The 26,301-nt window shown below is 44.9% G+C and overlaps 1 protein-coding gene across 1 annotated transcript in view; it reads left to right on the top strand.

The window, feature by feature from the left end:
- Positions 1 to 26,301, top strand: part of MSN (moesin) — a 66,367-nt gene that overhangs the window by 34,654 nt on the left and 5,412 nt on the right. The window contains exons 2-10 of the mRNA XM_061179161.1: positions 6,655 to 6,738; positions 15,762 to 15,857; positions 17,003 to 17,277; positions 18,624 to 18,707; positions 19,387 to 19,533; positions 20,836 to 20,932; positions 22,680 to 22,843; positions 25,307 to 25,437; positions 25,698 to 25,858. Of these exons, the coding sequence (XP_061035144.1) occupies positions 6,655 to 6,738; positions 15,762 to 15,857; positions 17,003 to 17,277; positions 18,624 to 18,707; positions 19,387 to 19,533; positions 20,836 to 20,932; positions 22,680 to 22,843; positions 25,307 to 25,437; positions 25,698 to 25,858 (1,239 nt within the window). The remainder of the gene's footprint in view (positions 1 to 6,654; positions 6,739 to 15,761; positions 15,858 to 17,002; positions 17,278 to 18,623; positions 18,708 to 19,386; positions 19,534 to 20,835; positions 20,933 to 22,679; positions 22,844 to 25,306; positions 25,438 to 25,697; positions 25,859 to 26,301) is intronic.

Consider the following 26,301-nt stretch of genomic DNA (forward strand, 5'->3'; position numbering starts at 1 on the left):
GGAGGAGTAACACCCAGTGTCCAATACGCCCTTGTCTCCCAGTTGAAATGCTTCTCAGGGAGCTTTTGGAAGGCAGGACTGGGCCAAAGCAAGTGAAAGGGGACCCTTGTCGCCCATGCCCTTTGCAGCAGTTGGAGTGATTAAAGAATTATTGCTGACCCATTAAAGGTATGGGTGTGCATGGGGTTGGGTGTGGTCTCCTTTCTAGAACCTACTGGGAAAAAGCACAGGCATAGGAAGGGTTAACCCTAGGCAGGTCTTGCCAGCTGTATTAAGGGTCTGGAAATGGGCAGGAAGAGGTCAGAACAGATAACTGTACCAGGTACCACTTCCAAGTCCACAGGGAAGAGGCTGAGTTGCCGGGAAGTGAGTGAGTCAGTGGAGGAGGAGGAGGGGAAGGGGGAGGGGGAGAATGCCTCCTAGGCTAGAGATTCAAAGCAACCCTTGTTTTACCCCTTATGGAAAACAGCTGCTTGAGGCAGTGCTGTCATCCCAAGAGGCAAGACAGACCAGGCCCTGCCCTGTCCTGCCCTGCCCTGCGCTGGCCCCAGTTCTGGCAGCAGGAAGTGGTGGGTGCTAGAGCCTAAATAATGGGGATAGGCAGTTTGAGTGACACTGTGGTGACTGCTCTCTGTCCAGGGAAGAGACTGAAGTTCTGGGGTTACCCTGGTAGGGCTTGTCCTGCCTCTGGCCACCCTCCTACACTTAACCTTTGCCTTCTCCATAGCAGCGGTGCCACTGAAAGCCCAGAGGAGTTGGGCCTTTGAAGAGAATGGTGAGGTGGCAGGTGAGGGGTGATGTCATTGAGCTCAGCCACAACTGGACTGACTCATAAGCTCTGCCCTGGCAAGGGGGCCTTCCCAAGCAGTGCTTCCCAGATGTGCCCAGGCTTCCTATGCTAAAGTGTTTGGGCCTTAGCCAAAATAGTTGCCAAGGTGGTGTCTGAAGTCAGCAGTGAAATCAGCATCACTGGAGAGGTAGGTGGAGTCAAGGATGGTGCTCTGGGAACGTCCAGAAGACTTGTCTTCACCACTTGCTGGCTGAGTAAATGTGGTTTCAGTGATGTTAAGTGAGACTGTGAGTGAAGGGGCTTGGCACATAGCTGCTATACAGTAAGTGTTCATTTCCATCCTTCTGTTACCTGCCTCTATGCTCGTCAATTTCCTCATCCGTGACGTGAGGCTGGCAATGCCATTTGCCTTATGTGTACAGGTCCATGCTTCAGACAAGCCACTTGTGATTATTCGACTCTCTCTGCTTTGTCCTCTATCTCCCCCAAATTCCTTTCCAGGAAAGAGCCATCTTGTAGTTCAGTGACATGGGTGAGTAAGAGGAAACTTTGCCCTGATCTCCCTGTGGCCCAGCTACTGCTCATCTGGGTACTCCTGGCCCTAGGGAAAGAGAGGGTCCCTTATTTGAAGTTGGCCAAGTCCAGAGAGCAAAGTACCCCAGCTGTTGCAGCCAAGGCAGAGGTAGCATCTGGCCTGGTTATTTTGTTTCTTAGGCCAGCCAACTGGGGACACAGGAGAGATCCCAGTTTGTTGAGGGCTTTGGATCACAGACCACTGAGATGGGCTTGTTAGTGTCCAGTGAAAGGCTTGGTGTGGGAAGTGTCTGTGTTCAGTTGTTCAATAAAAGTGGATTTATTGTTCTTGGGCTAGGGGTGGGAGGGCTAGGGTGTATGAGAGGGTGTCACACCCCCCCACCACACCCAGACTTTTTTTGTTCCTTAAACTCTAAATGTTCTCCAGAGACACAGTTTTCAAGGACAGGCTTACACAGGGCGTTAGTTCTCTGTTGGGGACCACATCTTGAAATGCTACTCCACCCAGGCCAGCTCCTCCACTCCTGCTGAGCTGAGGGGCTGCCTGGGAACTTTCTGCTGACTTTGGAGGCTTTATTTTCAAGTTCTTGCCTCTCAAACTAGAGTGCCCTCTTCTCCTCATTGAGATTGAAGAGGCCAGGCCCAAAAGGAAGGCAGTGGGTGCCCACTAGGGTGAGCATCCAGTGGGCCCTGTGTGGCAGTGGGTCTGGGCCTGCAGCTCCTTATACACATTTGGGTCTCAGATTACTCTTAAGGAAAACAAGGGATATTCTTTGATCAACACTCCTGCCCTATACCTATCACCTTCAGCCCCAGTCATGCTATTACCCTTACTACCCCCTACCTCTGACACACAGAAAAAAAGAACACAGACCCATGACCCTGTCTTCATGACTCACATTTTCTTCTGAGTTAAGTAGTGGCAAGAAGAGAAGTCCCTTTGTGTTTGCTTTTCTTTCTAATTTTTTTAAACCTAAGATTATTTGTCTCCACAGTGAAGTTCAGGAAACCACAGGCTGCTTTCCCTCGAGAAGCAGCCACAGTGGAATGACAGAAACTCTGAGCGGGGATTCTAGAGAAGTAGGTTCCAGTTTGGTTTCAGCTGGACAGCTTCAGATTTGAGGAGAGCCCTTGTTCTGGGGTGATGCTCTATTAGGAGGGAGGAAGCTGGACAGTAGTAGCCTCTCTGACATGCTTATTCCTAACCCAGGCTGAGTTCTTTTCTACCAGTTGATTTATTTAAGAAACATTTATTTACCAAATATTTAAGTTAAATATTTGGACTTGTGGGCCAGCCCCTGAAGATGATAGATTGGTATGACCTGTGACTGACATGATCTGCAAGAGACACTGAATTTCCTTTGAAAATTCTTCCCAATAGAGTGAATTAAAGGGAACTCCTGGGAATTCCTTGGTGGTCCAGTGGTAAAGAATCCACCTTACAATGCAGGGGACACGGGTTCGATCCCTGGTCAGGGAACTAAGATCCCACATGCCGCGGGGCAACTAAGCCCGTGTGCCACAACTACTGAGCTCCTCACCTCAACTAGAGAGCCTGTGTGCCGCAAACTACAGAGCTCATGCACTCTGGAACCCACACGCCACAACTACAGAGCCCACGCGCCCTGGAGCCTGCGCGCCACAACTAGAGATAGAAAATCCACACACCACAACTAGAGAAAAGCCCGTGCAGCGCAATGAAAGATCCCGCATGCCCCAACGAAGATCCCGCGTGCCGCAACTAAGACCCAACACAGACAAAAATAAATAAAATAAATAAATAAATAATAAATAAATCTTTTAAAAAAATAAAGGGAACTCCTAGCTGTGGAATGTTCCCTAGAGCCCCACCCCTTTCCTCAGTGTCCTCCCTGGGTGCTTTCTTCTAAAAAGCCCTGTTCTGATTCTGCCCCACCCTGCTCAGAACCTTCAGGGTGGCTGGCCACTCTCAACAGGATTAAGGCCCAGCTTTCTAGCATATTCTTCAAGGCCTTCCACCTACCTTCCTGGCCTCTCTGCCCACTCTTCACCTTGCGGGCCTCATTTACCCTGGAGGAGACCTGCATGCTTTTTTTGTTTTTTTTAATTACAAATGTGTTTTTTTTTATTCAAACATAAAGTCACAAAAATTATAATCATCCTCATCAGTTCACTCAGTCCCATGTAATTAATTTTTTTTTCATCTTGATCTTTTGTTAGCACTTTTATGAATTAATCAGTTTTCCATTAGCGTTCTGAAAATGCTTATTCATTCAGTTCAGCAGTATAGACCTGCATGCTTTTATCTCTGTCTCCTTTTGGGCCGTTGCACATATTTCTTTCTCTACCTAGGGCATTTGTGTGCTCTTCCCCCCAATTCCCGCACTCTCCCTTTTTCAAAATCCAGGTTATCCTTAGAGACCAGTGCAAATACCACTTTGAACTGTGGTTCCGTATTTCCACAAAAGGTTTCTTCTGTTCTGGTATGGCACTTCTCAGGGTTTCCCTTGTATATTATAATTTTCCTGTTATTCAGTAAGTACCTTGGGGTCAGGGACTGGTCCTATAGCTCTACTGCAACCATAGTTCCTTAAACATAGTATTCCATTAATATTGGGTAAACTGAAATAAATTTATAGGAAGCTCCTTAACCTGGAGTCCTTGAGCCTCCATGAAGTCCATAGGTATAATTTGAAGTGGGAAGGATCTATGAAGTTGGATGGAGGAAAATTACATATTTGTTTTCACTAACCTCTCACTGAAATTTAGCCCCTCTTTCAATTATGAATGTAGGCCAAAAAAAAAAAAAGTTAGTAACTATGACTTTGTCACCAGTGGAAATCTAAGATACTTTTGTATCACGATTTACTTATTATAGATTTCTCAAAATATCATTTATGCTGAAGACAAAGTTGAAATTACAGTAGTAATAATTAATAAGACCCAGTGTTAGGTAATTATATAATATAATAAAGAAGTACATATTAAACTTTGATAACTATTTCAATATAATTGGTCTCTTTGTATCTACTTTATTTCATGCATTTACAAATATTCTGAGAAGGAGGTCCATAGACAGCACTAAACTGCTTGGAAAGGTCCATGGCACAAAAATGTCAAGATGTAAAATGTTCCCACCTCTGATTCTGTATACTATGCTATATTTATCTCTTATATCCCCTTGCTTAGTACTGTTCATTTAGCCAATATCTTGTGAGTACCCACTGAGTCTTGGATACTAGAGAGGTAACTCTAATTAAGACAGAAACCTTGAGGTGAGAATGAAATTTCTCAATGTACTAAAAGGGCCACTGTCCCTTTTCTACTCTTTCCTATCCCTATCAAGTCATTGGTGTTTTGAGGGCTCCCCTGACTCAGCTTAAGGGTGATTTAAGGCTAGATGTTGAGGCCAAATTCCAGCCCTTTGGGCCTCATTCTCCCTACCTTATGAGGGCCTATTCTATGGAGGTCACTGGATTGGCAGGAAGCCTAGGTAACACTGAGTCAAAGTGGCTAACCCTGCCCGTTGTCTCCCACTGGGGTACTTGCCTTACTTGTTCCTGCCTTCATGGCCTTTCCTGTCCCATTGTCAATCCTGAAATAGATTTCCTCCTTGGCTCCCTGGTGAGATTTATTTACAAAATTGTTCCCCAGGCCTGGTCCTCATCAGAATTGTTTAGCTGGCAAAATTGCTGTCTGGCCCCCTCTTCCCTGCTAGCTGACCCCTGTGCTCAGGAAGGGCCCATAGGTGTCAAAGACTGATAAGGCCTAATGTCTTACCCACTCCGTGGGGATTTGCATCTTTGACGATCCTATTTTTAGTTCCCTCCCAATAGTATAAGTAATACGTGAGCATCTTAGAAAATGTAGATTAGTTTTTTTTTTAATTTAAAGAAGGGAGAATGCACTCGTAAGATCACTACCCAAAAACCAAGACTGACTAACACTTGGGTATGGTTCCAATAACCTCTGTATGCATACTTTTTACAAAGTTGAGCTCATGAAATCTTGTTGCTTAGTCTTCCTTACTTAATATTACTGAAGTATTTGCCTTGGGCATGAAATAATCTTTATGAATATTTTATATGACCATGTAACAAGCCATCTTGTGGCTATACCATATAGGTTACTTAAGCAAAATGTCCAACAGCAGAAAAAAACACTTAATCTTTGATTTCTTTTAATGGAGACATTTTACACTTTGGTGTAAGAGGAGTTTGGCGTATTGGTTTAAATTGTGAGGCTTGGACTTAGATCTGAATTCAAACCCTGTCTTCCCCACTTACTAGTGATGTGACTTTAGGCAAGTATCTAAGTCTTCATCCCCACTGTGGAGATAATACTCTCTACTTCACAGGGTGATTGTTGATATTAAATGGGGTAGTGCATATAAAGTGCCTAGTGAGTAATAAGTCTCCATACATGAAAGCTGCTGCTTATTATTGCTATTAATACTATTACCACCACCACCAAGCTTTCAGCCAAAGGAACATATCTCTATTGATGAAATTTCAGCTATCATTGACTTTGGCTAGGGGATCTCTTCTTAAAGGTAGAGGATACTTTTTCTAGTGCCTGTGAAATACTGTGTGTTTCCATCTGGGCCTGTCCCTGTTCCTTTTGCCTCTGCTGACTTGGCTTTGGGAAGTCAAGCACCTCTGTGCTGCCCACACCTATCTCTGTTGAGGCCCCTTTCCTCTCTTGAGCCTAGGGAGACCAGTGAGACATAAATACAGGAAGTGTTAACAATGTAAGTCAGTATATAGAACCATAGACGTCAGCACTGAAATGGTTGTTGGAGATTGCCTAGTGTAATTGACAACCTCCACCCCCTGCACTCCTGCCCTTGCACAGATGAGGGGAACTAAGGCCCAGGAAGGGGATAAGACTTATCCAAGGTTGTAGAGTGAACCAGTTATGATGCTAGGCTTAGAATGCAGTGTTCTTTATCCTGCCCTTAACTTGCCTCTGCAAAGATCAGTGCTGTAGATAATCCAGGCTATAGATCAGAGGTGGGGAGAGAATGCTGTGGGCTTGGAGCTGGCTGGTGTAGGTGGAAGAAGTACAGTCAACACTTGTTTCCTCTTGATAGTAGGTTGATTTGCATTCATTTGTTTGCCCCTTGGTAAGCATTGCCCTGTAGCTATGGGGTTTTTTGTCTTCAGTAAACTGGTTGGGAGCAGGGGCTAGGTTATTGTTTGTTCAATAGTCTCCCTTCCTTCACACCAGTATCTAAATGTCTTAGGTTCTTGCATCTTAGTTCCCTCTCCTGTGGTTGAACAGAGACTTGTCCCAGGCTCTGCTGAGCATAGAGCCAGACAACTAACTTGCCTCCTTTGATCTCATCCTAGATCAATGTGCGTGTGACCACCATGGATGCAGAGCTGGAATTTGCCATTCAGCCCAACACCACTGGCAAGCAGCTGTTTGACCAGGTAAGGGAGGGACTTGTTGCTCCTTAGCCCCCCACTTCTCCCAATAGCTTCCACCATAATGCCCACTTTTGGGGAATCTCTTCTCCTACTCACTCCTCCAGGATAGGTCAAAACAAAGTCTGGCCTCAGCCTTAATAACGAAGGAGGCAAAGTTTAACTTTGGCAGCCTGCACCTTGATGGCCCCGATTAATCCTATCCTTGGTGCTGAACCTGGGAGAAAAGAGAAGCGAGTGGGATATGACTGTGCTAGATGCTTTTAAAATGTCAGCATGCAGAGCCTTTCTCTCAACTCTGAAAGATGTAAGTGATCTCTATTTTGATGATGATGCTCAGAAATTAAATAACTTAATTGCACTCAGCTGGTATCTGGCTGGTATTTGAACCCCATGTTCTTGTCACTGTACAACATGGCCTCTGTCACATTGTTTTTTCTTCCTAGTAGAAAGAAACCAACATATTCTCCCTGAAGTAGTGTGCTCTATGTACATTTCCCTCAAGGAATATTGGGACTTAGGATACCACCGGGGGTGATGAATGCAATAGGAGGATACCTCAGCTCCTGTAGTCATGCCATGGAGATAATGCTGAAGTGGTCATTCCCATCTCCAATCCAAGGGGTGTTCCTTCGCTGTGAATCACCATTGTCAAAAGGGGTGTGCTATATAATAGCCAGGTGGGGGCCACAGAATCTATTAGCATTCAAAGACCCTCCAGGGGCCAAAGGAGTGTGCCATCTGTGACCAGACTTCTAGGAGTAAAAATGGGGTTCCCATTTCCAGAGATTGGAATCCCTCCAGGTGGGCCATTATCCTATTTCCACACCCGCCTCTGGTGAGGTGGGAGTCTAACATTGTCCTGGTTGTTGGGACCGCATGTCCCCTTAATGGATTTCCCAGGCCCTCTTGCTTCCCTTTCTCCTTTGCTCTCTGAGTACCTCTGCTGTCTGAGAGCTTACCCAGAGTTGGGAAGGGAAAGGAAGAAGGAGATTATATTCAAATGAGATCATTCTGTTACTATGAATACTCCTGACTGGTGAGGGGAGAGGATGGAGATGGGGATGGTGCAAGGCTGTTTTCCATTCAGATCTCTATGTAAAAGGAAGGAAAATATGCCTAGAAATGTGAGGACAGCTTGGGCATGTCTCCTGAGTCCCTGATGTCATGTGGTAGAGTGGGAAAATTGTTGTCTATGGCTATTACAGATGAAAGTTAACATTTGTCCAGGGCTTACAGTATGTCAGGTACTGTGACAGACATTTTGTGTACCATATCATTTGACTATCACAAGGCCCAATGAATGCAGGAATTAGTACTGGCCCCATTTTACAGATGGGGAAACAAAATCTTCATATTCGTAGCTAGGCCTTGGGAAAATTATTGAACCTTTCTGGGTTGGTAGTCTCATTCCTCTCCTGTCCCTGCCCCACAAAAGTGGGTCTAATACCTACCTCACAGGCTTTTTGTGAGGTTATGAAAGAGTATGTTATTTGTATCTCACTTGCTACTCAGAAAACTTGTTACGGTGGTTTATAAGGATACAAAAGGATAAATTAGAAATAGGAGAGAAAGGCAATAAGAAAATACAAATAGAGAAGTGAGTGTTATGTGAAGCATCTGGCATGTAGTAGAGATGTAATAAATGATAGCTTCCAAATGCTGTGACACTTCTTGTCTCATTAATCAGCTAGAGTTGGGAGATGGGCTTGAAGATCCTCAGCATATCTAACTTTGGATCTAGCTAGAACTTGCTTCTTCTCTGGAGTTTGTTTTGTATCGAATGGTGAAAGGTAGTCATTGATATTTAATCTACAAAAGACAAGTTAGTCAGAGGAACATTTAAACACACATTTACTACAATTAATGTGCTGACATTCACATAGTTCACAAGTGATTACAATGCTAGTCTGGAATGACTGAATGCATTTTGATTACATTAAGGTTTTGCATTCTCCCTTTGCATGCAGGTTTTATATTGGAAAGCTTTTCAAGGGACAGCCTGGTGAAGTTGAAAGGGCACTGGATAGAAAGTTGGAAATTTTGGGCCTTAGGCCTAGCTCTACCACTAACTCTCCTGATACCTTACACAAAACTTTCCCCTCTTTGGGCCTCAGTTTCCCCATCTGTACACTGTCTAACTGATATCTCAAATTTGGTTATCTCTCAGAAATTTATCTGTGGCATTTATTTCTGTATTCCATATCTTTTCTTTCCCATTTCTAACCCCACTATTTGGATTTCAGATGACCCCTTTCTGTAAAAAGGAGGGAAATGCTTCACTTGAGTATGATCTGCAATTGGCATATGCCAGGGCGTGGGGAGGGGAAGGATACCTGGCGGGGGGACAACTCTTCCTAGGTAGGCTTCTACTGTCTCTGGGACAAAAGGGAGAAGGTGTCCATACCATAGGTAGGCTGTTGGGCCCTTTGCTTCAGACAGCAGTATCATTCTGGGCAGCAGCTGTAGAGAGGAGAGTATCAGCCAATGTGGATTTTATAGTCCAGCTGGGTACCAGAGACTCCCTTGGCCTCTACCCAGACGTCTTCCCAGAGCCCTGGTTCTATACCCCACCTCTCTCAAACAAATGACACCGTTCCCTGCCTTCAACACTGGGGGCTTTGTCCATTTGCATTGGAGGGCGTAGCTGTGGAGGGTGAGGAAGGCATAATTTAGAGCCTCGAGCAGAAAAATACTTGAACAAAGGGGTTTATTAACTTTGAAAAGCCACAGGGCCGGATAGTTCTTTGTTAGTGTTGGTTTGGTTTGTGTACTGTGGGTGTGGTTCTGAGGGAAGCCCAGTTGGTAGGGAGCCCTGGCCAGATTGGTGTGCTAGTTCTGAAAGCTACTGCTTCCCCAAAAAAGCCCTTGAGAGACTTGAGTCTTTCATACTGGTTGGGGAGAGGAAAGGGAGGAAACCAGGAAGTTCATGATTTCCGACCAGGAAGATCGGTGTTGTTTTGAGAAATATGATTTAGTGAGCACCTACTATGGACTAACCTTGTTTTAATCCTTGTAGTGACCCTGCCTATGAGAGGTGAAAAAACACACTCTAGGTTATGTAGTTAGTAAATTGTGATACAGAGTTTCAAATATAGCTCTGACTGTAAAACTATACTTTTCCCTACTGTGCTACTCTGTTTGGGGTGAATGAGCCTGTTTGGCTTGGAGAAGACTCAAGAGAAGATGTATTCTCTGTCTTGGGATCACTGAGGGGCTGTTGTAGGAAGGAGGGGGCAATCATGTTCTGTGAGGTCAGAAGGAGCAGAGCTGGGACCCCATAGGTGAAAACTACAGGAAAAAAAAAATTGAACTCTGACACAGAATTGAGCATATGGCACTCTCGGGGCCAAGGCCGGTCTGGATGGAAATCCTCAGAGGTGCGTGTTCACAGGCCATTGGGGGATTTGATCTCTTCCCTTCTTCCCTCTCTCTAAGTTGATGAGGCATAAGGAAGGAAGTCCATTCTGTCTGACCTTTGAGATCCATCATTCAGTGAGATCAGGGGCCTAGGAGGAAGGAGCTGGACTCCTTGGGAGGAATTGACAGAAGCTCTGGGGCCATCCTGGAATCCAGCAGTTGTCTGGCTGATGACCAGAGAGGAAGCTGACTGGAGAGGAAGCACCCTCCTTGGCACCAGCGATAAATAACAGGCAACAATGGGAAGCCATAGCTTGAGGAGTTACAAGGCCTGGTGGGAAAGGGAAGTGGGGCCCATAGTTCTTCCCGTTTGCCTTTGTTCCTTCTTGTGAGTGTGTTCACAGCTAAGGAGGAGAGAGAACACATTTTGTTACAGCGATTTTGTCACTTAGCCCCACTTCTAAAGCGTGAGGTTCTTCCGAGGGCTCTTGATTACCTAGGTGCCACTAGGGGGCAGTGCTGCCATAATAAGTTCCACTTTAAGAACCCTCTGCCTGGCTTCTCCTCAGCCGTGGTCTCTAGCTCTAGCTCTATTCTAGCTCTACCTGCCCCCTCCACTTAAGGTTTTGAGCTCTAGAAGAGAGGTGAAATCTCAGAGCATCCATCCATTCATTCATCTGTTCATTGATTAAGTATTGACTGAAGGTCTACTGTGTCTCTAGGAGAATCTCTAGACCTATCAAACACCATCTCTGTCCTTAAGGAACTTGGAGTTACTCACCTATGGAAGCAGAGAAAAGTACATGCAACTCTCCTCTCACATTGAATGAAACAAACACCCTTGAGGCTCAGGTTGTGTATAGAGGTGGTATATAGAGCATGGGATTTGGTGTCAGCCTTGGGTTCAAATTCTGTCCTGCTATTCAGCTGTGTGACCTTGGATGGCTTGTTTAGCCTCTTAGGACTTTACTTTCCTCAGTAAAATAGTAATCACACTAATCTTAGAGATTTTGTAGTCTTATTTAATCCTGGAGTAAGTAAAGTGCCTGGTGCATAGCAGGCATTCTAATGTTGCTTATTCTTATTAAGGGCTAAATAAGTGGGTGGAATTTCCCCTGGGAGTTCAGATAAGGGAGCCATGAAATCAGGATGCTTTTCTGGCTCAGTGAAGGCCTTAGGATTTGTCGACTCTGCATTGAAGGCAGCAATCCCTTCTTCTTTTTTTCTTACCATTTTTGTTTTATAAAATAACTAATATCTATTATTATAATAATAGTATCCCCATCTTATAGATGATGAACTGAGGCTTGGAGAGGGGAAAAGACCTGTTTAAGGTCAGATAGCTAAGAAGTAGTATAGTGGCTTGAACCAAAGCTTATAGCATTTGCAATTTTCCCAGTGCCTTTTGTCAGCTGTGTCCTCTGTGACCTCCTCTTTATTTGCCTGTTTCCGTTCTAAGAACAAAGTTTGGTCCCTAAACTTAGAACGCTAGCTGAATGGGTTCTGTGTTACAGAGCAGGTGGCCACTTGGGCACAGGCAGTGTGGGGTAGCAGAAGCAGTGATGGTGGCAGCCCTCCTGGAATTTTCCAGTTGTGCACTGATTTGCTTTCAGGTGGGTGGCTGATGCAGCTGCTGCCAAGCCTGTAATGGTATCTCAGTGGGCCTCAGGTGTTTGGGCTTTGGTGCAGTTTTGCACATAATTTCTCATGCAGTTTTCCTCTTGAGGCTCAAGCCTTGCTTCCCAATCCTGCTCTGGGCTTCTGAAGTGACTGCTTATGTCACTAGTTTGTTTACTCAGATAGATGCATAAAGGATATGAGGAGGGGGGCTTTGGTTTCCAGAATTGACCTAATCTCCCCTCCCCTCCCCAGACCTCAGACGTAAGTAGCTTTCACATGCAAAAGAGAGGCAAAAGGGAGTTCTTGCTTACATCCAGATGCTCCTGGTAATTAGTGAGGATTTTCTCAGAGGCAAATCTCTTTCCCTCACTGGACCCCAGTTTTCTAGTTTATGCTGCTTGGATCCTGCAATGCTCCAGTCTGTTTGGGGGATTTCTATTGTGTGGCTGAATAGAATCCACAGCCAGTGTCTTACAAACTGAAGTCCTAGCCCCTCTAGGTGAATGTGGCAGGTTCCAGGAGGTACACAGAGCCATGGGATGGATGTGATTTAGTATCTTGGCGCATCAGTTTTACTTGTAGATAATATCTATTTCATTATTAAAACATGGATATTTAAGGAGCAGAAAGTAAAATTTGCACAAATGATTAAGGTTAAAGCTTCAGGCTTCAAAAAAATTGTGGCTTGCAGCCATCTTCTTGTATCTCACGCTGCCACCCCCACCCCACCCCACCCCCGTCCCCCGGGTATATGCATTCATTATCTTCTGCTGCTTAAGGATTTCTTCCACGGCAACTTTGAGAAATACTAGCTCAGGCCAGATGAGCTGGCTCTCTGGAATCAAAGGGAGCAAAGAAAGACATTTTTTCTCAGGGATGCAGCCATTTCTCAGAGTGGAATGGTAAGGACCCGTCACTGGAGCCACAGATGTTCCTGGAACTGGGACCTAGATACTCTTTCCCACTAGAAAACGAGGTTTCTGTTTCCTCTGGAGTAAGGTCTCAGCTGGAGGCAAAGCTGGAAGCAAGCTAAGCTTGACCTCATTTCCATATTTCAGGACTTTGAAATGGGGCCAAGAGTTGCCTGATCAAGTGATTCCCAGCGCCCTGTGGACCTTAATTGGAGTTTTCCTTATAGCCTGGGGTCCAGGGGTCATCTGTTTTATCCTTTGTTCTTTTTCAGTCTTGATTCTGACTTCAGACCATATTTCCTTCCCCCCACACCCTCACTTCCTCACTTTAGGACTTCAGTGGAGGCTAAGAGACATTGCTCATCTCTCCAAGCCCTACAGCCTAAGGAAGTGGAAAATTTATATGCATCTGATTTCTCTGTATTCATAAGGGAAGAGGCAGTGCTCAGAGAGATTAAAATGCCTTGCTGATCCTGAAATCTTTCTTTTGATATCGCTTTAGCTATTACTTTATCCTAAGAGATACTCTAGATCCTGGAACTGTTTTGGCTCCCATGATCCTCTTCTCATCAACCCCTACCCATCCCACTAGTGAAACAGACAACATGGTGCAAGAAGAGGCTAAGGAACTTACTCCTGGGACCTATGGGACTGGCTGTGTAGTCTGTGCCTTCCTCACTCCCTTTTAGTTCTGGGGTCTCTGAGCCTCTACAGCTGTACCGTTGGTACAGGCAAAAACCAGTTGCTGCCCTACTAGTTCTGTTCCCAGTCTGCCCTGCCGTGACCTAGCATCCTGGCCCTAATGGTCCATTTTCAACATCTTCAGTGGGTCCCTTTCTCTCTTGGGGCTGAATTGTTTCTTGGAACTTCTTTCTTTCCACCAATTGTACCTTGGCACATTATTATTTTGCAGCCTTGTGAAAAACCATTAGAATTGTTAATTAGGCCCTATCTTAGATATAGGATGAGATAAGAGGTGCTTTAAAAAAATCTTTCCTGTCCACATCCTCTCCCTCTATCCTCTGCAAAAAAGCCAAAATCACATTTCAACATGACTACTTTGTTGTCATCTAAAAACTGGTAATTCCTACTGCCTATTGACTTAGACTCAAGGACTCACCTTGCCATTGAATCCTGGAAGTCTTTTGATCTTTCCTCATACCATGCACCTTCCTTCATTTATTTTTTCTAAGCATGTTCCTAGTTACCCAAGTTGGCAAGAGGTAGGTGGGAAATGGGGTTGTATTTCTTGGTCATTTACAAATAACCTAATTAGTAGAATGGTAGAACTTGAGAGCAAAAAGAGATCGTTTAAGCCACACCATTCGTAGTAGATGGGGAAGCTGGATAGATGAGGAAGCTGAGGCCCAGAGAGGGAAATATGGTACCTTAAGATCACACAGCAAGTTGGAGACAGAATTGAGACTTCCACTGAGGTTTTCTGATACCTGATTCAAGCTAGAAAGGGAAGGGCGATCACCATGCATACCCTGGTGAGCAATGAAGGTTAATGACCTCGGGATATGGCTTCTCTCCAAAGCTGTTGTTGATTGAGTCTAGTGGGAAAGCCAGGAACTATATCTAGATGCAGAGGTAGTCAAAGTTCATTGTCTGGCTGGGATATCTGGGCCAAAAGAGAGACAAGGGAGTTAGTCACTTGGGAACCCCAGAGCTTCTAAGATCCTTTGAACCCTTGGCATTAGGAGATAGCATGCAAGAGAAAAGGGTATAGGTTTTGGAGTCATACAATTAGGATTCTAGTCTAGGCTCTGCAGTTTTAGACAGGTTGCCTCTCTAAGCCTTATTTTCCTCATTTATAAAATGGAGATAATAGCTATCTCATGGTTGTTCAGTGTTTGGTACCTGGCACATAACAGGTACTTTAATAAACATGATCTACTTTTTCCTTGGGACCTCTGAAGCTCTAGATTGTAAGCTCTGGGAGTGACTATGGGGCCTGGCCTTGGATGTGTAGTGCAGACTTTGGATACAGTGCAGTGTGTGTGTGTGAGCGTGCATGTGTGCGTTTTGAGGGGATATACTGATTTATTCACAGGGAAGACATAAGCAACACTGGGTCCTTGTTACCTGTTTCTAAGTCCAGGTAAATTTCTTCACCTCAACCACACACCCCCAGCACCACCCCCCCACAATAGAAGAAAATATAAAGAAGACTCTGATGCCAGCGTGACCTCATTAGGATGTGGCTCAGCTTTATTGCCTCTATCCCCAGTGGTGGGCATGCTGGGTTTGAGCCACCAGCCAGAACTATTTACATGCTAATGTCGGGGACTGGAAAACAGACCCCATCTGTCTTCTCCTGGCTGGCCTCCCTTTCCTGCCCACTGCTCAGCCAAGATGCCCAGAACACCACGGGGCCCCTCAGCTACTACACTGAGGTACTCACCCTGTTTCCACCCTCATTCCCACTCTCAACCTGTGTGAGTGGTAAAGGGGAATCATGACTGAACTCTAATCAGGACTGGAAAGAAGCATCTCAGCCCCTAGGCACAGCACAGCTTTGGGGTGTATAGATACCACAGTCCCTGCTCTGTCTCCTCAAACATTCTTTATTTGGACATTGTAAATAGGATTCATTCTGAAGGGTGTGGGCATTATTCCTAGTTGCTAAACATAAAGAAGTAATCCAGGAGAACAAGATTCAGGATTTAAACCAACAGTTTTTACCTTCAGCTTTTAATCCATCCTGGGTGTGTGAAACTGCATGGCATAATTGAGGGGGGGTGGGGGGGGTGGCAGAAAGCACTGGATTTGAATGGGTTTGGAGTCAAACAGACCTGACTCTGCTACTTACTAACTGAACCTTCACTTCTGAACCTTACTTTTATTATCTATAAAATGGGCCCAATTGTAATTATATCATAGGGCTATTGTGAAAATTCAAGGAGATAATGGATATCAAGTTATTGGTGTGTGGTCGTGCTCATAAGTAATCGATCCAGTCCCTACCTCAGTGAAAGTACTTTGTTCAGAGAGATGTTGACATAGTTTCTTAGCTCCTGCCCAAGTATATTTTCTTGCCAGACCCTGGGACCATGTGGGCTCCACATTTCTGTCCTCTGTGCCTGGCACAAGGTAGGCATTCAACTAGTGGTTGTTTTGTGTTTTGTCTTTCAGGTGGTGAAAACTATCGGCCTGAGGGAAGTTTGGTTTTTTGGTCTGCAGTACCAGGACACTAAGGGTTTCTCTACTTGGCTAAAACTCAATAAGAAGGTAATTGCTTATCCCATTGTCAGGTTTGGAATTCACTCCTCTACCAGATCTTTCTCAGGGGTGTAAAATGTGTTCGCTGGCAAATGCAGGGCATCTAGGGCTCAGTTTTTCATGAGTGAAAAATTCTGATCGACCACTAGATCAGAATAAGGGCAGATCTCTTGCTGTCTCCACTTGGACTCCTAACAGCGAGAATGGCCAGTGTCCAAGGAGGATGGGACCCACTTATGGACCATAGCCATTAGTAGTTCTTCAGGAGGGGATTGGTATCCTTTTTTCTTTTCCAAACTGAAGGGCTTTAGGAAATTTGTTAAACAGAGAGTCATAGACTATTAAACTGGAAAGAATCTTGAAAGTCTCATAATCTTATCTTGTCCCTTTTCTTACCTGTCAACTGATGCCTGAGCCCCATACAGATGTGTCCTTCTTTCTTGATTTTCTGTCTCAGTTGAACTCCAAGTGGGATGGTTTAAGTATAGGTCCATTCAAACTCTCCACCTCCAAGCAGCATCTCTGCAGGAACATGGCAGTTCTCCATCTCATTATCCTCAAACTGGCTGACTTTGTCCTTGGAGGTCTCCATATTGTCCTATGGCTTATTTTCCTGACAGTGTCTAGGGGATGGGTGCCCCACCTTCTACTGGCAGAGTCTTCTTTTCACAAAGAGTGGAGACTTCTGCTGGAAAAATGTGGAGCCGCTAATAGCCAATTTCAGGCTTTAAAAGACAGTCTGATTTGTGCTTTTGCCTATAGCCAATTCCCAGACCTCAGTCATACATCCTAGTCTTTACTTTGCTGATTTATGGAGTTGGGGGAGCCTTAAAAGAGGAGTTTCTTAAGCCTACTTTCAGAACGTGGGGGCAGCTGGATATATTGTCAGATGATGATGGCTTAAGGGCTTATGACTATCAGTGGGTGTTAGGTTATTTCAGGAAGAAATTCCCAACAGGAAGCAATTATGGATATGGGATTGGGTCCCCAATGAAAGTAATGTGTCTCTTTTCTGAATTACCAGGAGAATTGCCACCCAACTCTTTGGGATTATCCAAATTGATGACTTTTCAGTGTCTTCTCCCCACCCTACAGCCACTCCCCCACCCCTAAAGTCTATTTTTTGAGAGCCCATAACCCCTTGCTGCTCCCAGGTGACTGCCCAGGATGTGCGGAAGGAAAGCCCCCTGCTTTTCAAGTTCCGGGCTAAGTTCTACCCTGAGGATGTATCCGAGGAATTGATCCAGGACATCACACAGCGACTATTCTTCCTGCAAGTGAAGGAGGGCATTCTCAATGATGATATTTACTGCCCACCTGAGACTGCTGTGTTGCTGGCCTCCTATGCTGTCCAGTCCAAGTATGGTGACTTCAATAAGGAAGTCCACAAGTCTGGCTACTTGGCCGGGGACAAGTTGCTGCCACAGAGGTGAGGTGATGTACTGGCCATCTGCCCTGGTCAGAGTGGGCTGCAGCCCAAAGCTGACTGATCCCTATTATACAGGGGTTGCCAGATCTGTCCCTCTCCACTAGGGTCTGTCTGAAGACCGTGTTATGCTGCTCAGACAGACACATTTGCATATGGCACCATACCCTGTTGTTATTTCTCTGGTTCTCAAAATAAAAAGCTTTTTTTCCTCCTCTGTTTGCCTAATTACAGGACTTCATTACCCTGTAAACAGGTGCTTATATAGAGAACCAGAGATGGATTGATTCTCCTTGCCCCGGTTCCATTTTCTCAATCCTTTTCACTGATTTAGACCTCTTATATCAGAGGTTCATAGGAGTGAGAAATACTTAAGCCAAGGATGTGGGGAGCTCGAACAGTCTTTTAATATTGATAACCAGTGTACAGAGATTTCTGCTTTTGTAAACTTCAAAATTGAACATTCTCAAACACTCATTATTCTTGTTTTAGCATCACAACAACACACAAAATGAATAAGGCAGCACAATCCTCATTGGCTCAGGAAATAGATGTGCAGAGGTGCTCACTCTGACCTGCTCAATCTCCCACAGCTCATTTAAGGTGACCTAGAACCCTAGTCTCTTGATTTTTTTAACCCCACTGCATCCATTCGCTATTTTCATAGGCTTCTGGATTGGAAGGAAAAGTTCTGCTTCATTCTGGTAGCCTCAGTCCCAGTGGAGCTGTGGCAAATGTACAACTCACCTGAAGGTATTAGGGATAGTGGTTGTGCCCTCGGACTCTACCTAAGTCACTGCCATAATGTCTGAGATAGCATATTTAAAGCAAGCCTTGTTTATGATCTAGTAGATCTGGGAGGTTGAGCCCATTATCAATAGTTTCTCCCAGAGCCATTTGGGCTCAGTTCTTTGTTCTGTAGCCACAGGCTGTAATCTTATCCCTGAGCAATAGTCTCACAATTGCAAACTGTTGGTACCACAAAGATCTAGGAGAGCGTGTGCATGCCTCCACGAGGCCCGTTCCTACTCTTAGCCCCACAAGCCAGCACAGACTGTTGATATGTTATTGCTCTGCGTAGAGACCACAGCACATATTGGATTTTCTGGTTAAAGGTACAAAGGAAGGTGTTCCTATTGTCTTTCTTGGTCACCCATTCTGTATCTCTCATACCCCTCAGGCAGTTCCCTATGTCTAATTAATACCTCCTGCTGTAATTTCAGTCTGCTTCTGGTGTAATGACCCCACATTCTTTTTGCATCAACCCCTTAGGGAGCTAAGTAGACTTCCCTTTACCCCTGCTTTTGGACTTTGTGCTTTAAACTACTCACCATGCATTGTCTTTCCAGGGTCCTGGAACAGCACAAACTTAACAAGGACCAGTGGGAGGAACGGATCCAGGTGTGGCATGAAGAGCACCGGGGCATGCTCAGGTAAGCCGGCCCTAGCAACTGTGGGCTCTACTGCCCCTGCAGGGAGAATGAGAGTTGGTTCTGGAGGGAGAAGAGGCAGAGGGCTAGGAACACTGGAGGACGTTGGAGAGAGAGAAACAGGAAATTAGAAATGGAAGGCAAATCAGGGCCATTATAAAGCTGTACTTTTTGTGAATGATGGCAACTGATAGCCCAGACAATTTTGACCATAAAGAAATGAAGGGGATCTCAGGATCCCTAGGGAGTTTCTGCGCCACCAGGGGCTCCTCCCCAAGAATGAAATGAAGAAGGAGCTCTATAAACATGGCATACCATTTGGGAGTTGTCTAGTTGAAGAACAAATCTTACCATTTTGCCATCACCACCTCATTTGCGCTCTGCTAGTAATGTGCCTGCGTACGAGGCTTCTGTGATAGCTAACATGCCAGAGGCCAGCAAGGGTCAGCCTGCCTTTATTCCCCTTGGGAACCTCAGACCTGAGGCTCCTGTGAGCATGTTTTGGCAAAAGTCATGTTGTGCTCTGTTCGCCATCATCTGTTCACCTTCCATCCTCTTTCCCACCCCTTATAGCAAGATTCTTGTCAGAAGTGCAGAACAAGTAGGCTTTCTGTCTCCCTGGGTCTGATTCACAGGCTCCCCTATATTCCCCGCCCCCGCCCCACCCTGCTCTCTTGTTTAGGGAGGATGCTGTCCTGGAGTATCTGAAGATTGCCCAGGATCTGGAGATGTATGGTGTGAACTACTTCAGCATCAAGAACAAGAAAGGCTCAGAGCTGTGGCTGGGAGTGGATGCCCTGGGTCTCAACATCTATGAGCAGAATGACAGGTATAGTTCAGAGCTTACTTAGTTTTTTGGACCACTTTGACACCTGGGATTTGACAGAGTAAGATTATACTTCCTGGGTCCCACCTATATCATTCTTCTTCTACCTAGTTTAGACCAGTCCAGATGATTGTACAACCTCCCTCAGGCCTCTAAATCTTGCATTGACTAGACTTGCACTGTCCACTATGGTAGCTTTTGGCCACATATAGCTGTTGAGCACTTGAAATGTGGCTGCTCTGAACTGAGATGTGCTATAAGTGTAAACTCCATACTGGACTTTGAAGACTTAGTGTGAATAACAGAATACAAAATGTCTCACTAATATTTTTAAAAATATTGATTTACATGTTCAAATGATAGTATTTTACATATACTGGGTTAAATGAACTGCTGTTATAGTTAATTCCACCTATTTCCTTTTACTTATTTTCATGTGGCTGTTAGAAAATTTAAAATTACATGTGTGGTTCTCATTATATTTCTGTTGGACAACACTGGTCTAAAACCTACCTTGTCACGATGTGTAATTAATCTCCTTTGCATATGATGATTAAGTGCCTTTTGGCCTGTAATCCCTCTTGCTACAGCCTTATCTCACTAGCTTATTTTTTTTTCCTTGGATTGCTCTTTTTTTTAAAAAAAGTATTTTATTTATTTATTGCCATGTTGGGTCTTAGTTGTGGCACATGGGCTCTTCGTTGCGGTGCACGGGCTTCTCTCTAGTTGTGGCGCACAGGCTCCAGAGCACGTGGGCTCAGTAGTTGCGGCACGTGGGCTCAGTTGCCCCGCAGCATGTGGGATCTTAGTTCCCTGACCAGGGATCGAACCCGTGTCCCCTGCATTGGAAGGTGGGTTCTCAACTGGACCACTAGGGAAGTCCCTTCTTGGCTTGCTCTTGATGAGGATGGAGATCAGTATATTATTGTTTTGTGTAACTTCTGAGTCTTGGAACTCATTATTTACCTTCTCCCCAACTTTTACAACCTTGGGTAGAATAGTTCGAGTTAAGTAGGGCTGGGGATTCTTGTGAGAGATTGTTACAAGGTCCATGCCTCAACAAAAAATAAAATAAAACAAACCTCAGATACTGGGACAAGGGATATGTTGATTGTGGTATCAGGAGGTCCTTTGTGCACCCTCAATGCTGGCAGCTGACGTGGTGGCATGTGATGACACTGGCTGAGCTGGCAATGAATCTACCTCCTTAAGGAAGAAGTTGGTGGTGGGGAGAGCAAGGCACCAACCCTCTAAGTCCTTCTTGTCTTGCCTTTATCCTAATGTTCTTGGCATCCATTTTTACAGACTGACTCCTAAGATAGGCTTCCCCTGGAGTGAAATCAGGAACATCTCTTTCAATGACAAGAAATTTGTCATCAAGCCCATTGACAAAAAAGCCCCGGTAAGTGACTCCTCCTGCTGGCCAACACAGGTACTTGCCAAGGCCTGGATAATGCTAGAAGCAATTGTGTCATTCTATATTTCTCTCCCTTTTTTGGCTTTTTTGTGTATGTGGGTGGGAATAGGAGGCACAAAAGGCGATTGGCAATGAAAGGGGATGCTGATGCCAAGAAATGGTCAGGAGGCATCCTATAACTGGTGCCACACTGCTACCTGTGTCTCAGGAGAAGCATGGATTATGGAGAGCCACAGGCAGTCTAATTACTGCCTCTTAGCCACTGTCTTTTACTTCCCTGAGGCTCTGGGGTAGAAACAGAGAGTACATCTTATCTTTTAAAGCCTCTAGGCCCTAGAAAGTGGAAACTGTTCATGTACTTGATTTATCTTTAATTGTGGAGAAAGGACAGAGCCAGGAGAAGTCCAGATCCAAAGATGATTCTCCAGGTGTTCTTTTTGTTATAACTTTGCTGCTGTCCTCTCAAGACTTATCTCCAGAGCAATCCAAAATCAAGAAAGTGCTTTCAGTCCAGTCATTCCTCTAACATGCTTGCCACACCTGTCACCTACTCAGTTGCCTGTGGCTGACAAGACTGGAAAGCTGGTGCTTGGGAATAGGATAGAAAACTGAGATGGGAGTTTCCTCTTTTGATGTACCTCATGTCCAACAAGGGCCAATGGCCATGCTGAACCAGACCTTTCTCATGAGGCCTCAGCCATTCTTCTCCAGCTCCGAGGTCTCTGAACTTGCCCTGCTAGGAACTTTATATATGTTGTCTCTTTAAACCCTCAACGACATTGTCAGGTAGGTAGTAGCATACCTATTTTATAAATGATAAAATTGAGTTTCAGAGGGATGGAGTGATTTGCCCAAGATCACACAGCTAAAAGTGATAGAGCTGGGATTTACACCTAGGTTGTTTGACCTCTGGTTCTTGTGCTTCTTCTACTGCACCCCAAGCTATGTGAGATGGTAGCAGTTTGGGTTCAGTGGCAGAGGAGCTGGTGGTTAGCCCATCAGCTGGTGACCTTGGTCCAGTGGTATTTGTAGTAACAAACTCAAACTCACTGGATTTTCTTGTGTGTGTGTGTGTGTTTTGTTTTTTTGTTTTTTTTTTTTTTTGTTTTGTTTTGTTTTTTTAATACTGCTGCTGTGCTCAACTTTCATCAGAAAAAGGTAAGTAACAAAGCCAGCTGAGATCAAGGGCATATTTAAAAAACAACAACCAGGATAATCGATGTTCAGGAGATTTATATATTCATGTATGTATTTACAAACTGCCTTATTCCAAACAGGATTGAAGGGACTGGGTCTAGGATATGCTTTTAGGAGATTATAGAACCAGTCCAGCCCACCCATACTACACTCACCACGGTATTATGCAGGGATTATTGGGCCTCTAAGAGAGGCCCCTGAGACCCAGCAGGATATCTAATTAGCAGATAAAGTCAGTTTCTATCTTTCAATTGCATTGAGGGTATTTTAGGATGCTTTTCATAAGCAAAGGTTGAAAGAAATTGTGGCTCGGTGGAAAGAGCACTGGTTTCGGAGTCAAGAAGCCTGGGTTCTAGCCCTGGGTCTGCCACTAACCTGCCATCTGACCCTGGGCAAGTCACTTCCCCACTCTGATAATTGGTCTTCCCATCTGTAACGTGATCTTTCCAGTGCTTTTGGACTTAGCTTTTCAGAAGGCAGAAGCCCACCTTTATCTGTCCCTCTAAACTCTTTCTGACTGCTGGTTTTCCACCAGGACTTCGTCTTCTATGCTCCTCGGCTGCGGATTAACAAGCGGATCTTGGCTCTGTGTATGGGGAACCATGAGCTATACATGCGCCGCCGCAAGCCCGACACAATCGAGGTGCAGCAGATGAAGGCACAGGCCCGGGAGGAGAAGCACCAGAAACAGATGGAGCGGTAGGTGACATGGAACTGAAGTGGGGGCCGGGGCTGCGGCAAGGAAGCTTCTCAGAGGTGCCAAGCCTGCTAAAGTCAAGGCATGAAGCCATCCTGGTACTGGGGGAGAGAGAGCTGTACAGGGATACACCCCTTCCATTAAGTCTCAGGCATCCCCATCCCCAGGAGGCAGGCATTTAGAACCCTAGGATTTCAGAGGCTCATAGGAGGGAGGGGCATTTCATAGTTCCCCATTATCTATGACCCTCATGCCATTGCTCTTCTAGGTGGACTCTGGGTTGCTCTGGGCTATCTGACCAGTATCGCAGCAGTAGCAGAAGGCTTCATGCACATTTAAACCTGGACTCTAGGGTTTTTTGAGTGGAATTGGGCAGAGCCACCAGAATTTTCCCTACCAAGCCCTTTTGCACTGCGGCCCCTTGCTACTCAAAGTGCATCAAAGCTCAGCAGCATCAGCATCAACTTTGGAACTTTTTAGAAAGGCAGTATTCTGAGACCTACCCCAAAGCTGCTGATTCAAAATCTGCAACTTAAGATCCTAGTTGAACATTTCTTCAAAGAAGATATGCAAATGGCCAGCAGGCACATGAAAACACCCTTAGTCATTAGGGAAATGCAAGTCGAAACCACAGTGAGGTACCACCTCATACTCACTAATATGGATATAATAAATGAAAACAGAAAATAACAGTTGTTGGCAAGGGTATGGAGAAATTGGAACTCATGCTCATTGCTAGTGGGAATGTAAAATGGTTCAGCTGCTGTAGAAAACAATTTGATGGTTCCTCAAAAAGTTAAATGTAGAATTACCATATAATTCCACAATTCCACTCCTAGGTATATACTGAAAAAAATTGAAAACAGGTGTTCAAACATGTACATGCACGTACCTGTTCATAGCAGTGCAATTCACAATAACCAAAAATTGGAAACAGCCCAAATGCCCATCAGTGAATGAATGGATAAGCAAATTGTACAGCCATCCAGTGAAATATTATTCAGCCATTAAAAATTTTAGAACAAAGTATTGATACATACTACAATGTAGATGAATCTCTAAAACATTATGCTAAGTGAAAGAAACCAGACACAAAAGGTCACATATTGTATTATTCCATTTATATGAAATATCCAGAATAGATAAACAGAAGGCAGATTGGTGGTTGTCAGGGGCTGGAGGGAGGGGAGATGTGGAGAAACTGCTTAATACCAGGTATGAGGTTTTCCTTTGGAGTGATGAAATGTTTTGGAACTAGTAGAGGTAGTGGTCATACAACATTGTGAATGTATTAAATGCCACTGAATTATTCACTTTAAAATGGTTAATTTTATATTATGTGAATTTCACCTCAGTAAGTTATTTGAAAAATAAGATCCCTGGTGATTCCTGTGCATGTTAATGTTTGAGAGCACTGTTTTAGTAGATACTCTGTCATAAAGAGTTTGGAACCTCAGGAGGCTTCTAATCTAGTAGGCTGGAAAATGACTCCGTGTGTGAGAGGTTAGACACCAAAGTTCACATTTATTCTGAAAAAATGAAATTAGGGGCAGTTTACAGAACTGGATCTGGCAGGAACCTGCCCTCAAGGACCTCACAGTATAGTAGAAGAAAGGGAAAAAACAGTATATATATAACGGTTCAAGGTACAAATGCTGTGTCATTCATTCACTCAATATATATTTATTGAGCAGTGAAAAAAAAAAAAGACAAAAATCTCTGCTCTGCTCCCATGAAGCTGTCATTCTAGTGGGAAGAGACAGACAGATCAAATAAGCATATTATATGGTATGTGACATGATAAGAAGTACTATGGAGAAAAATAACAGGGAGGAAGGATGTGGAGAAGGATAGGCCAAGTATTCTGAGGGGTCAGAAAGAGAAAAGACATCTAGCCAAGGGAGAAAAGAAGGCCTCCTGGAAGAGGCGCTGGGGCAAGAAAAAGCAAATACTTATTTTAGATTTACAACAAATTCTGGGGAAAAGGAGCCTAGAGCTGAGCTTCAGAGGGCAGCCAGAGGACTGATGCCCTAGCCATAGGGATCACCAGACTTGAACCACAGTATATCAGCACAGATCCAAAACTTTTCTCCCTGTAACTTTATAAGGTAGATAGGGCAGGACTTATTTGGCCATTTTACAGATAAGGTTACTGAGAACAAGAACAAAGAAATGATGTAGCTAAGGTCACCCACTGATTACCCACTGGGTAGTGGACAAGCTGAGAGTCCAGGTTGGATCTCCTGATTCTGGGACAAACTGACAGGGCCCTGAGCATACCGGCCCACGTAGGGCTATGATGTAAGGACAAGAATGTAGAGAGAAGGGAGAGTGGTCTTGCCTCACAAGCCCTGAGTGTGTTGGATGGGTGGGGACTGAGGGGCCAGGGCCAGGGAGCCTTGGGGATTCCAAGGCTTCCATGTGGCCTTGCTATCCTGTTCCATCCCTTCTTTCTCCTTTCCTAGTGCTCTGCTGGAAAATGAGAAGAAGAAACGTGAGATGGCAGAAAAGGAGAAGGAGAAGATTGAACGGGAAAAGGAGGAACTGATGGAGAGACTGAAGCAGATTGAGGAACAGACTAAGAAGGCTCAACAAGGTGAGGCTTGGAGTCACCTTGGAGACTGGGTTTTCCCACAGTCTGACTCTATGAGCTGGAAACCCTTCTGTCTGAGCTGCAGACTCAGGCCATATATTCCAGATATGGCTAAAGAATAGAGGAGTGATGGGGCAAGAGGAAGAGTGCCTAGAACATTCTGCCAGCTGTGTCCTGGGGTGAAGCATTTCCAGGAAGGAAGTTAGGTGTCCCTTCTTGATCTCTGCACTCTTCACCACCTTTCCCCTACCTTCTCTTCCCAGAACTGGAAGAACAGACCCGCAGGGCTCTGGAACTTGAACAGGAGCGGAAGCGTGCCCAGAGCGAGGCTGAAAAACTGGCCAAAGAGCGTCAAGAAGCTGAAGAGGCCAAGGAGGCCCTGTTGCAGGCCTCCCGGGACCAGAAGAAGACCCAGGAACAACTGGTAAAGCTACAAAATGGGCTGGGATTATGGGACCTGAGTTTTCTCTTCTGTCTGCCTACCTATTCACAGCCACCTCTGCTTGCAGGACTGGTTCTTTCCAGCAGGGTAACTCTCAGCAGGCTTCCAGCAGATAGCTCCTTCAGAAGCAAGCTGAGAAGTCATTTTGCAAATACTCTTCCCTAACCCTTACTTTTATTCTCTTTCTTAGCAATTGGGGATTTGAGCTGATGACCTGACAAAGGAGAGAGGGAGGAAAGAAGTAAAGGGATTCACACTTGATTGACTAGCTACGTGTGTTACAAGCTATACTAGCAACTTTTCCCTTTTCCTTACTTCCTTATTTCCTCTTCCTAATAACCCTATGAGATTAATCCTTGTGGGATAATATGCCCAGATAAGGAAATTAGGGCTCAGAGAGGTTGAAGAGACTCGTCAGAGGTCAC

This window comes from Eubalaena glacialis, chromosome X (assembly GCF_028564815.1).
Source record: "Eubalaena glacialis isolate mEubGla1 chromosome X, mEubGla1.1.hap2.+ XY, whole genome shotgun sequence".
In the NCBI taxonomy this organism is placed as follows: domain Eukaryota; kingdom Metazoa; phylum Chordata; class Mammalia; order Artiodactyla; family Balaenidae; genus Eubalaena; species Eubalaena glacialis.